Below are 13,267 nucleotides of genomic sequence, written 5' to 3' on the forward strand. Positions count from 1 at the left end.
GGTCCTTGAATATGGAAAATCCCTTTAAACCATGTACATATGTTTTTTTACAAGATATGGTACCCACCCTATCTATGAGCAAAAGCAGACCTGTTCCAGTCTCTGTATTACATGATCAGCCATTCATAAAATGAATGACTGGCATGTATTATTACATTTCCTCTGAAGTAGCTGGGAAGTGTATAGCTAGACAAAAAGTTTTCCCAATCCCACCCCAGCTGATCGTAGTGGCAGCTAAGATCTATGCGTAGTTTTGATGAGACTATTAACCCAATATAGCGCATATCATTAAAATACTAAACAGCTTCAACAGACCAATAAATCAAGAGATACAAGAGGTACTTTTTTAGTTTTATTTACTTTAAATCACTTTTAATATACAAAAGACCCAACACCATAAAAATATAATAATAAAAAAAAACACATTATGTCACTCTCTATCTGGATAGACTTGGCTGAGCTGCCTTAAGCTTGTAAGAGTAAAATGCATTGATGTCCTTTATGCACCATCCATTGTACAGAAAAGAGTTGGTTTCCATTCAATCAGAATCCATTTACTAGTGAACTAAATAATAAGTGCCAGGTTATAATTCTAATTACATGGAAACGTCATGTCTTATCAGGTCTGAATTGGAAATAAACCAACAATGGCTGCTGAACAGATATGACTAAGAGCGATTTGGGGATAACTTGGTTAAAAAATTGCAGAATTTAAATGAAACTTTACAATTTCAAAGTTATAGAGGTTCAGATCGTACTATTACAATGTTAGAGCAGTCTTTCCTAGAGGGCCACCATTCTGTACATACAAAAAAATAAAAAAACAAGAGTCAGGCAAAATCTCTAACATCATCTAAGTTGATTGAAAGACGCAACCTGTTGGAAATAACAATGTTTCAAACAGTCGAAAAGGAAAATATAGAGATCATAGGATCAGGTCACTGACAAGCCCAAATAGTAGACCCAAGTCAGATTCAGATGCAACTAGACAGTACAAAATAATAATTTATTCCCAAATCGCATTATTCTGCATATCATCAAACAAGAGTTGAATTGGCTTTGGTATATCAGAAGGAAGGAATGTGAATGGTAAGTAGCTGTCAACCATGAGTAAGGGGGAAATAGTCAAGACTACAATATGTATAGCTGAGGGAGTCATTATATCAAGTCAATTTTGAAGTTGCCTCAGAAACAAGCCAGACCGATAATGTATGTACCCAACCGGCTAGAGGACACCAGTTATGTGCAAAGGAAAGATGATCTACAGTAATACCAATGTATTAAAGGGTTTTTGCACAGGTAGAGCTGGTTGCTCAAGAGTAATGGAAAGAATGTGGCACGAGGTATTTATCCTACTGACCTTGAGGAATGAGGCAAAGTCCCTACTAGAAAGCCCAGAAGGTCTTGGCTTGTCTCCTTTTAGAGCAATTAATGAGGCCTCAGAGATACTGTACATTCCAAACCTCTTCTGTAAACCAAAACTACCAAGTAATCCAGATGATAATGAAACATTATTCTGAAGAAAACACCATAAATTCCTATATAAAAATATATTAATAAAGAATATATATCATTACAATCATTAAATCTTCACTGTTGATAGTCAATGATTATCATTATTTTTTTTTTCATTTTTATTACTTACAAAATTAAAGTGACTTAGTACTGCATTTCAAAATGGCCGAATACAAGAGATGGACTGAATGTAGCTTAAATCATCAAGCCAAAAGTATCTACCTCCCACAGTCAGGAAAGTGAAGCCAATCAATTAACTGAGTCTTTCGGGAGTGGGAAAACATCACTAGTCTCTAGAGATACTGCAGTATAAGGGTATGCTCACATCCATTGCAGATAGTGTTAAAAATGCTGGATAAAATAGTCCAGTGTACTGAGCTATTTTTTTCTGATGAAATAACATTATTTTTGCTGGGGGCTGTTTAGTGCCATTGATGTCCGCCATGTGATGTATTCCATGCTTCAGTCATTTTTGTTGTTCAATGGTGAGCAGAACAAAGGAAATGACTGGGACACATGTGAACAAGTCATTAGTGAGGTTGTGTGATGTCACTGTTGTTCCCTAGTGAATACGGTAGGTAAGTGGCATTCCTAGTGATGTCACCAATCTCTAAATCAATGTGAAGCTGGTCTCTGTTGGCTGGATAGGCTGCATTTTCAGTGATGTTACCATCCTTTAGGCTTCAGTCTCAATGATGCCTTCTCTCTAGTGAATAGACAGATTTCACAATCGCTCTTCAGTGCATGGATAGACTGCATTCTTAGAGATGTTACAGTGGCCTGCACTAGGTGTGGATTTTAGGTGAAATTTAGTTAAAAGGGTTGTAGCTCACTGAAGTGAATGGGGCTGAGCTGCGAAGCCATGCACAACCCATGAACAAGTGTGACACTGTTTTTTAGCAATGTTTTTAATTTAATTTTAGTTAATGTTTCTAATCCAGTACAACCCCTTTCGGTCAATTAGATTTCAAGGTTTTATAAGTATATTGTATCCTGAATGTGTCATTCTATCCATTAGAGAACTCCCTTTGGGAATTGATTGTTCCATTTGCACCAAAAGTCTAACTTTACTTTAATTTAGACTTTTTGCAATTTCGCATCACTCTCGGAAAGTGGGCTATGTTAATTGGGTGTCCACCAGAGTTATCAACACCTCTCAGAGCAAGAAAGTCATAATCTTACGGCAGTAGGGGGGTGGTATAAAAAAAAATAGTGTTTAATCTGTAGACAGATTCTTTAACTATGCACCAAATTTACAATTTTATCAAACAAATTAGAGCAAAATATTACAATGCACTCAAGAAAATCTGACTTAAAAAATTCCACCACCATGATAAATCTCCCATGTCTGGCAGTGTCAAATGAAGCATTGTTAAACCATGTTAGTTACTTTCTGCTTACTTTTGACCAACGTGTTTGTGGAATGATTATATGGCACTTACTAATTTATCCTTTGTTGAAAATCTGGACCATTTTCTATATTTTATCAGGTATACTCCCTATTTCACAAAGTCTTTTGTGCTGTCCACACAGTGGTCCTGCCCTTAAAATGGCCGCTAATGGAGGGTCATGTGACCAAGCAAATCACTTCCATGCAATGCTTTCTCCATTCGAATTCACTGCACCTGCCATCTGTACTTGCAGTGTTGAGAGTTTAGTGCAATGTGTTTGAATAGAGGAAACATCACACAGAGTGATTTGCCTGGTCACATGACTCTCCATCGGCGGCCATCTTATGGACAGGACCTCTGTGTGGACAGAACAAAAGACTTTGTGAATGAGGGAGCATACCTGATAAAATATAGAAAATGGTGCAGAATTTAAACAAAGGCTATATTAGTAAGTGCCATATAATCATCTCAAAAACACATTGGTCAACATTAACCAGAAAGTGGACAACCCCTTTAAGACACTGTCTATATAACCCTTTGACAAGATGATTTGGCTCTTTAAAATCCTGAAGAAGTGGTTCAACCCTAGTACTTGAAAGCTACAGCACGAATGAGCAAGAGGTTTGGCTTACAGATCCAATGCTATTATTGCAAACTCACATGGAAATAAAGCACGTTACAGTAATTTACAGTTGCTATGTTGTCATTTTATAAAATGGAGGAAAAAACATAGCTAGGCTAATGAATGACATAATATTTAGTACTGTACTGAGGTTTATAGGAAAGTTCTTATTTAGCTTCCAGTACCATAGATACTGGAAGAATAAGTAAAAGTGCATAGAATATAGTGAACTGGTGACTACAGGCAGTAAAGAATGGAAGCGGATTCACATCATTGCAGGAAGTGGGCACAGAACAGCAAGGCCGGCCTCTATCGATTATGCCTTCTTCGTCATCGTCCTCCGGCACCTCCAACATGGTCAGGAGTATTTAGCGGCTACAGTATTTCTAAAGAAGCAAACACAACAGATTGGTCAGGAACAGTTCTGTTTAAAGGGGATGATAAAATGTTTTCATCTCATATGTCAGACTAGTCCAAAATGACTCCACCTTCTATGACAAAAAACAAGGCCACAAACAATAAAACTCCGGTGCAATGACTTTGTAGGGTAACATCTGGTCTGGAAGTCATTCCCAAGATAATACTTAAATGGGGTTGTCTGGGTTTCCTATATTGATGACCTATCCACTTTTGGTGTTTTTTCTGACTTTTTGACAACACAATGTCTATAAGGGAAGAACACCATGCAAAATACACTAGTGGTAAGATGAAAACACCACAAAAACAGCCTTAAAAAAGGCGAGTGCACTAGACATTAAGCTATTCAAAGACTAGACATTAAGCTATCCAAAGAGGATGCCGTACCGATATATAGGAATTCATGTGGCCCATCTAGGTGTATTACCATGCAGGAGACCTCCTATAAAGTAGTCAGTAGTTGGTATAAAACTCGAGCAGCTCTACATGCCATAAATCCCCTTATCCCCTCATGCTGCTGGAGATGCCTCTCAGGCCCTGGCTCTTACCTCCACCTATGGTGGGACTGTCCCCTGAGGAAACCCTTTTGGAATAGAGTAGGGGTAGTACTCAACAAAGTGTGTCCGGGAGCCCCAGATATCTCACCTACTTTGCTATTTCTGAACCTATTGCCTGCCTCCCCAGTTACCTATAACAGCTTATTATGGAGACATATGTTATTAGCCGCAAAAGCTATGATCCCACTATACTGGAAACAGACACATGCACCCCCCATATCCCACTGGCTGTGGAAGGTGGGCCATATAGCCATATAGCTAGAATGGAAGAACTGGGATCATACACATTTGGATCAACTACCAAATATACAAAGATCTGGTCGCCCCCTGGCTAGTGTTTGTGGGAACTGATGCTTAACAATTCATCATGGCAGATTAAAGCTAAAAGATCGACCACTTCCTATACAACTTAAGATACTCCCCACGCATTCCATTCCATTTTTGCTCCCACTGTCTCTGGATTTATCTCTATATCGGGTGTTTTGGAGATCTTGACAAATGGGAGATATGTTTCTACCTATTGTATTTGAGACTGTGTATTTCTACCTACTGTATTTGAGACTGTAACTTCACGAACAAAACTACTGTTATTCACACGGCTTTACGGCTTAACCCATGTGACATTTGCATAAGATTACCTGTAAGACATGCTGTATTGTTTATTACTTTATCAATAAAAATAAACAGAGAGTAAAAAAAAAAGGCAAGTGCAAAAAAAAATAAAAGTAAGCTGCGGTAAGTATCTCAAAGGAAGAATCAGAAGTCGCCAAAGTGGAACATAATTTGGCAAGTACACAATAAAAGAACTTACCTTGAGGTGTGGCTTGTTTTTGTCTAGTTTTGCCATTAACTCTTTTACCCATGGTGAGTTGGTTGGGGCGCACAGGTGCTTGTGCTTCTGAGTGAGAAATCTATGTAGAAAGAGAACATTCATTTAATTTCATGACATAATTTACAAATTCAATTTGTTGTGTCCTCCAACAGTTCCCTGCACTGCCGCTTTCTTCTATTTGGTAGAGACCTATTGCTGCATTCATATGGAACTTGTTGGCTAGTGAATATTTAGTAGGACACCATATTTTTTTAATATGTAGTCATAAAAAAGAGTTAAATATATTGATAAATCTTAACCTTGAATTAGTTCTGTTTGGATGATGCTGAGCTCTGCACTGGACTGGATTTGTATATTGCCTGTGACATGCATGCTGCTGCACAGGGTGCAGCCTCTCGTGTGCCTTTTCCTCTGCATCTTCTCATAATTAACAATAATCATTGAATTATGGGATCTTACTGCTGATTTCTCCCCATTACAGTTCATAGGGAGAAAGCTGTCAATCAGTCATGGGAGGACGGGAGGTCGTCAGGCTCCTGCCTCACTGCACACTACTAGTATTCAACTGTCCACAGAACTACAGTACAGTATATTCCCAGAAAGCAGACACTGCAGAAATCAGCATGCCTGTCCCTAAGTAATATTAATATTATTTATTATTTATTTGAAAGCGCCTAGAATTTAATGGCGCCGTGCATCAAGAGGGGGTAACACGTACTTAATACAAAACAAATAAAATGAGCTTGAAACTATTAACAGTCTGGTACAGAGGGGGAGAGGACCCTGCCCCGGAGAGCTTACAATCTACACATCTCTCATAGGGCAAACTAAACCTGGTGAAAGATTCTCTTTAATTAGAAGACTGCTATAAACTAGGCTATTACTTTACAAGCACACGAAGAACAAAAATACACATCTAATAGTATCCGGCAGGAGGTGAGCACTTACACAATGGCATTGATATAGCAGCCCTGTGTCGTAGTCTGCTGGATATAGCACTTCACATTTTTGTAGGGAATCGCCTTGTCCTTGGTGCTCAGGCAGCAGTCAGATGCCGTCTGATGAGCGAAAGTCACTGAAAAAAGGAGAATATTTAATGCATGAATAAATATAGAGGGTATCCTCTTCATAGGGTATAAGTAACTGATCGGTGGGGGTTAGACTGCTGCGCATGCTTGACCTGCCGCTCCAGGTCAAGCATGCGCAGTGGTCTCCAACTCGTGGCTCTCTGCCTGTTGTGAAACGACAGGTTTCAGCATGACCTGACAGCCTACATTATGCTCTAGAGCTGTATTAACAATTCTGCCAGCTTCAGAGCTAAAACCTCATAGAAATCCCCACTTGTTGGGTGTCTGTGCTGATCATCTACAATTTGTGATCTGGTTTTGGAAAAATTGAATAAACTTGAGCATTATAGAAACTCAAAGCTGAGGAACTGAATGTTTCCCCACAAACTTTCTGATTGTCCCCAATGATAACAAGCAGAATTGTCAATGCAGCTCTGGAGAATAATAGGATCAGTAAGAATAAGTAATATAATATATATGACGGAACTGAAGACTGATCCTCATAGACTGTAAGCCCTTTCCAGCAGATACCTCATTCCCCTTGTTCTAATTATTGGCTTGTCTGTTGCTATGTTATTTATGACTGTTTGTACATGAACCCCTGAACTGTAAAGCGCTGCGGACTATGTTGGTGCTATATAAATAAAGATTATTATTATTATTATCTAAATAAAGGGGTGATTTTCTTAATCTATATGTACAGGTGAAACTCAAAAAATTTGAATATCGTGCAAAAGTTCATTTATTTCAGTAATGCAAATTAAAAGGAATTGCATTAATGCAGCTTAAAATTAGAATATTGTGAAAAGGTTCAATATTCTAGGCTCAAAGTGTCACACTCTAGTCAGCTAATTAATCCATATCCCCTGATCAAAGGGTACCTCAAAATTGTGACTTTGGGGTTTCATAAGCTGTGAGCCATAATCATCCAAACTATAACAAATAAGGCTTGAAATATCTCGCTTTGCCTGTAATGAGTCTCATATATTAGTTTCACCTTTTAAGTTGCATTACTGAAATAAATTAACTTTGTACGATATTCTAGTTTTTTGAGTTTCACCTGTATATATACACATTTATCACCATGCGTTGAGGCCATTTAATTACACTCATATTGAAACCTCTTTGGTCTAATAAAGCAACCATCAGTTGACACCACAGCTTCTTGCTTCTTTGTTGTGGTGGGCAATAATAATGTATTCTTCTATTGTATCTGATACAATTGGGGCAGATCCTGTCTAATGTGTAGACACTGAAAATTTAGATTGGACCAACTAAAGATGTGCCGGTTCAGGATGGATAATTTTGGGGCATCTTTAGATACCCTTGTCTAAAGACTCTATTGTATGAACTGATTATCTGGTTCTGTTCGTACAAATGCTTGGCTAGTGCAAATGTGCCACCTATCACCTAATGAATGAGGAAACACTTGTCCATCAGGTAAAAGTACTGTTGATGTGACACCCAAAATCAGCTTTTTGGGGCAGTAGATCTTGCTGTCTAAACAGGGATCTGCTGACCAGAAAAAAAAATGAATTTGCATAGGGACAAGCAATTGCAGTAGCGCCATGGCCTCCTCGCAGCTCGCCAAGCACTGCGCCGTACATTGTATAACGCCTGTGCTTGGTATCATGCTCAGCCCCATTCACTTCTATGGGGATGAGCTGCGCCCAGGCCACTTGATCAATGAACGTGACGTCACATGGCCTAGAAAAAGCACGGGAGCACCGGTGCCTTCTCAAACAGCTGATCGGCAGTGCTCCCGGGTGTCAGACCCCCACCGATCAGATACTGATGACCTATCCACAGGAAAAACCCTTTAAATATACGGTACATTGTGAGTTGGATATTTAAAGATGGCGCGCACTCGCAAGCGCAGCAGGAAGCTATAGCCGCTAAGTGCTTCCTGTTTTAAACAGCAGACACCGAGGGCTAATGTATGCAATTGACAATAACGTCAGTCACACACTTTTAACTCCTTAGATCCCACGGTCAAATGTGACTACAACCTAGTGGGGATCGGGGTACGCAGATGGTGCTCGGTCCTTCTGAATGATCCGAGGATGCAGCAGCTATGTTCCCAAGAAGACCCTGCCTGAAACTCTGATAGACTCCAATGCTAATGAATTGGAGTCTATGTCAGAAGCAATCTAATCATCTATTGTTCAAGTTCCCTAGGGGAATTATTAAAAAGTGTAAAAAAAAAAAAAATTGTTTCAAGAAAATTGAATAAAAAGTGAGCAAACTGTCGTACACACTCCAACATGGTATCAATAAAAACGATATTGTCCGGCAAAAAATGAGAGGTTATATCTAATAAGAGCAACTCGAATAATAAAACAACACTGAGGAATTGTTATTTAGGCAATTGTGTCATAGTGCATAGTGTGTCTCTAGAATGCAGTAAATACATATATATATACACAAACTAGATATATATATAATATATATATATATATATATATAATTCTGCAGGCGAAGGAGTAAACAAAGTGACAAACTAAGAAAGTAAAAAATAAAAGCATTTGCAACAATGAAACAGAATAAGAGAAAGTATCTGAGCTATCATCATCATCATCATCAAACAGAGGTCCAGGTTTTACCTTGGTGGATAGTGCACATGGAAGCGACAAGGAGTATGATGAGGGTGGTTGGTGCCATCTCTGGAGTAAGGACAGACGGTCACAGCTGTGATAAGGATATATCCACTCTGTGAGGCTGTCAGACTCTGATCTCTGCTGGCCAGGACCTTGTATTTATCCTGAACAGCAGCTTCACTTTCATTTCTGCATTTTCTGGTCCAGCCCCCAATATACACAGAGGTAGAGCAGAAGGTTGGATTCCTGGCACCCCCTCCTCCCATTTGGAAGAGGACGCAAACTCTAAAATTTCCCTTTTTTTGTTACTGTTTTTCCCCCTAAATTTTGAGCTTTTCCTGATTATTGCGATATTCTCTTATTGCTCATCGCTATTCCTTGAGTAATGAGTCTTGAAATGTTCATTTGCAAAAGTAGAGGAAGTTTAAAGAACAGACTCGGCTCCTGCAGAAATATGAGTAGAGGGGTCATGTGTTCTTAAAAAAAGACAGATGTCTGTATCTGGAAGTAGGACAATTGCTTGCAGCATGTCAGATCTCCAACCTCCATTGCCTTGTACACCATCAAGGGTACGCTGATTCACAGTCAGGCTGGAGAAGCCCCAGAACCAGGGTGTGTCCCTAAGGGAAGAAAAGTGCACTCTTCCCATCACCGCACAGCCCAGGGGAGCATCTGAGTGACAACTACAACCACCAATCTCACTACTATCACTCTTATCCTCTCCCCTGTAATGGGATATCTGCAACATCACACCTAAGTGATAGTCACATCACACAGACTATATTGCAATCATATAATATTGGATTTAGTGGCTGTATTAGGAAGTTTTATTGTAACTCCGCATTGTACTGTTAGGGCTCTTTCACACGAGCGGATGCCGTGCGTGGAATCCGATGCATGAAAGACTGCCAAGCCCCTCTCCGGACAGCAGAGACACGGAGCAGTAACATGACTGATAAAGCTCTGTGCCTCTCTGTGATCATTTTACTACAAAATCACAGTGAGATAAAGTTGTCACCGTGATTTTGTAGTAAAAAGATCACAGAGAGGCACGGAGCATTATCCATCATGTTACTGCTCTGTGTCTCTGCTGTCCGGGACGGGGCTTGGCTCTGTTTCATGCAGCAGATTAACCGCACGGCATCCGCTCGTGTGAAAGAGCCCTTATTATCAGATTTACTCCATTTCCAAACAGAAGTGCCTCCAGCAGAACATGAGCCGCATCACATTTACATACAGTACAGACCAAAAGTTTGGACACACCTTCTCATTCAAAGAGTTTTCTTTATTTTCATGACTATGAAAATTGTAGATTCACACTGAAGACATCAAAACTATGAATTAACACATGTGGAATTATATACATAACAAAAAAGTGTGAAACAACTGAAAATATGTCATATTCTAGGTTCTTCAAAGTAGCCACCTTTTGCTTTGATTACTGCTTTGCACACTCTTGGCATTCTCTTGATGAGCTTCAAGAGGTAGTCACCTGAAATGGTTTTCACTTCACAGGTGTGCCCTGTCAGGTTTCTTGCCTTATAAATGAGTTTGGGACCATCAGTTGTGTTGTGGAGAAGTCAGGTGGATACACAGCTGATAGTCCTACTGAATAGACTGTTAGAATTTGTATTATGGCAAGAAAAAAGCAGCTAAGTAAAGAAAAACGAGTGGCCATCATTACTTTAAGAAATAAAGGTCAGTCAGTCCGAAAAGTTTGGAAAACTTTGAAAGTAAGGGCTATTTGACCATGAAGGAGAGTGATGGGGTGCTGCGCCAGATGACCTGGCCTCCACAGTCACCGGACCTGAACCCAATCGAGATGGTTTGGGGTGAGCTGGACCGCAGAGTGAAGCAAAAGGGCCGACAAGTGCTAAGCATCTCTGGGAACTCCTTCAAGACTGTTGGAAGACCATTTCAGGTGACTACCTCTTGAAGCTCATCAAGAGAATGCCAAGAGTGTGCAAAGCAGTAATCAAAGCAAAAGGTGGCTACTTTGAAGAACCTAGAATATGACATATTTTCAGTTGTTTAATGGTCTTTTTTTAATGTTATAAATAATGTAATAAAAAAAATAAAAAATTAAAAATCCCCCCCCAATATCCATTATTTACTGTAAAATACATTTTATTGTTTACACATTATATACAAATTGTAAAACATAAAGTACAGACCAAAAGTTTGGACACACCTTCTCATTCAAAGAGTTTTCTTTATTTTCATGACTATGAAAATTGTAGATTCACACTGAAGGCAGCAAAACTATGAATTAACACATGTGGAATTATATACATAACAAAAAAGAGAGAAAAAACTGAAAATATGTCATATTCTAGGTTCTTCAAAGTAGCCACCTTTTGCTTTGATTACTGCTTTGCACACTATTGGCATTCTCTTGATGAGCTTCAAGAGGTAGTCACCTGAAATGGTCTTCCAACAGTCTTGAAGGAGTTCCCAGAGATGCTTAGCACTTGTTGGCCCTTTTGCCTTCACTCTGCAGTCCAGCTCACCCCAAACCATCTCGATTGGGTTTAGGTCCGGTGACTGTGGAGGCCAGGTCATCTGGCGCAGCACCCCATCACTCTCCTTCATGGTCAAATCGCCCTTACACAGCCTGGAGGTGTGTTTGGGGTCATTGTCCTGTTGAAAAATAAATGATGGTCCAACTAAACGCAAACCTGATGGAATAGCATGCTGCTGCAAGATGCTGTGGTAGCCATGCTGGTTCAGTATGCCTTAAATTTTGAATAAATCCCAAACAGCGTCAACAGCAAAGCACCCCCACACCATCACACCTCCTCCTCCATGCTTCACGGTGGGAACCAGGCATGTAGAGTCCATCCGTTCACCTTTTCTGCGTCGCACAAAGACACTGTGGTTGGAACCAAAGATCTACAATTTGGACTCATCAGACCAAAGCACAGATTTCCACTGGTCTAATGTCCATTCCTTGTGTTCTTTAGCCCAAACAAGTCTCTTCTGCTTGTTGCCTGTCCTTAGCAGTGGTTTCCAGATATTCTACCACGAAGGCCTGATTCACACAGTCTTCTCTTAACAGTTGTTCTAGAGATGTGTCTGCTGCTAGAACTCTGTGTGGCATTGACCTGGTCTCTAATCTGAGCTGCTGTTAACCTGCGATTTCTGAGGCTGGTGACTCGGATGAACTTATCCTCCGCAGCAAAGGTGACTCTTGGTCTTCCTTTCCTGGGGCGGTCCGCATGTGAGCCAGTTTCTTTGTAGCGCTTGATGGTTTTTGTGACTGCACTTGGGGACACTTTCAAAGTTTTCCCAATTTTTCAGACTGACTGGCCTTCATTTCTTAAAGTAATGATGGCCTCTAATTTTTCTTTACTTAGCTGCTTTTTTCTTGCCATAATACAAATTCTAACAGTCTATTCAGTAGGACTATCAGCTGTGTATCCACCTGACTTCTCCACAACGCAACTGATGGTCCCAACCCCATTTATAAGGCAAGAAATCCCACTTATTAAACCTGACAGGGCACACCTGTGAAGTGAAAACCATTTCAGGTGACTACCTCTTGAAGCTCATCAAGAGAATGCCAAGAGTGTGCAAAGCAGTAATCAAAGCAAAAGGTGGCTACTTTGAAGAACCTAGAATATGACATATTTTCAGTTGTTTCACACTTTTTTGTTATGTATATAATTCCACATGTGTTAATTCATAGTTTTGATGCCTTCGGTGTGAATCTACAATTTTCATAGTCATGAAAATAAAGAAAACTCTTTGAATGAGAAGGTGTGTCCAAACTTTTGGTCTGTACTGTACATATATTAGGCATCCACAGGTCCGTAACAACATGAAGAATTTAAAGGGGTTGTCTGTTTTTTAATATTGATAGGTCATCAATATCAGATCTGCGGGGGTCCGACTACTGCCAACCTGCCGCTGTTTGAAGAGAAGGCAGCACTGTCCTCATTCACTTCAATGAGACAGCTCCATCCTACTCACTTGAACAGATGAGAGCCGTCCCGTTGAAGTCAATGGGACGTCGTTGTAATTAGACCTGCTCACCGCTGCAGTTGTGATGGTGAACAGGTAAGTAATAAACACACAAACAACGTATAAGCGCAGCTATTGACGATGGGACCCCCACTGATCTGATATTGGTGATCTATCCTGAAGATAGGTGATCAATATAGAAAAAGGGGACAACCCCTTTAATTATCAGGTTATTTAATTTAAAACATGTTATAACAAATACATTAAAAAGAAAATACAAAAAATAGCTAATTTTTCTATATTTCT

The 13,267-nt window shown here is 39.8% G+C and overlaps 1 protein-coding gene across 1 annotated transcript; it reads right to left on the bottom strand.

Moving 5' to 3' along the window:
• Positions 1–339: 339 nt before the first annotated feature.
• Positions 340–9,162, bottom strand: CCL19 (C-C motif chemokine ligand 19). The gene is made up of 4 exons (XM_044276236.1): positions 9,005–9,162; positions 6,283–6,409; positions 5,314–5,413; positions 340–3,914 (listed from the first exon to the last, which is right to left on the bottom strand). The coding sequence occupies exons 1-4, from the start codon at positions 9,060–9,062 to the stop codon at positions 3,897–3,899; spliced, it is 303 nt and encodes a 100-aa protein (XP_044132171.1). The 5' UTR covers positions 9,063–9,162; the 3' UTR covers positions 340–3,896.
• Between the last annotated feature and the right edge of the window lie 4,105 nt (positions 9,163–13,267).

The sequence above is a fragment of the Bufo gargarizans genome, chromosome 1 (assembly GCF_014858855.1).
Source record: "Bufo gargarizans isolate SCDJY-AF-19 chromosome 1, ASM1485885v1, whole genome shotgun sequence".
Taxonomy (NCBI): Eukaryota; Metazoa; Chordata; class Amphibia; order Anura; family Bufonidae; genus Bufo; species Bufo gargarizans.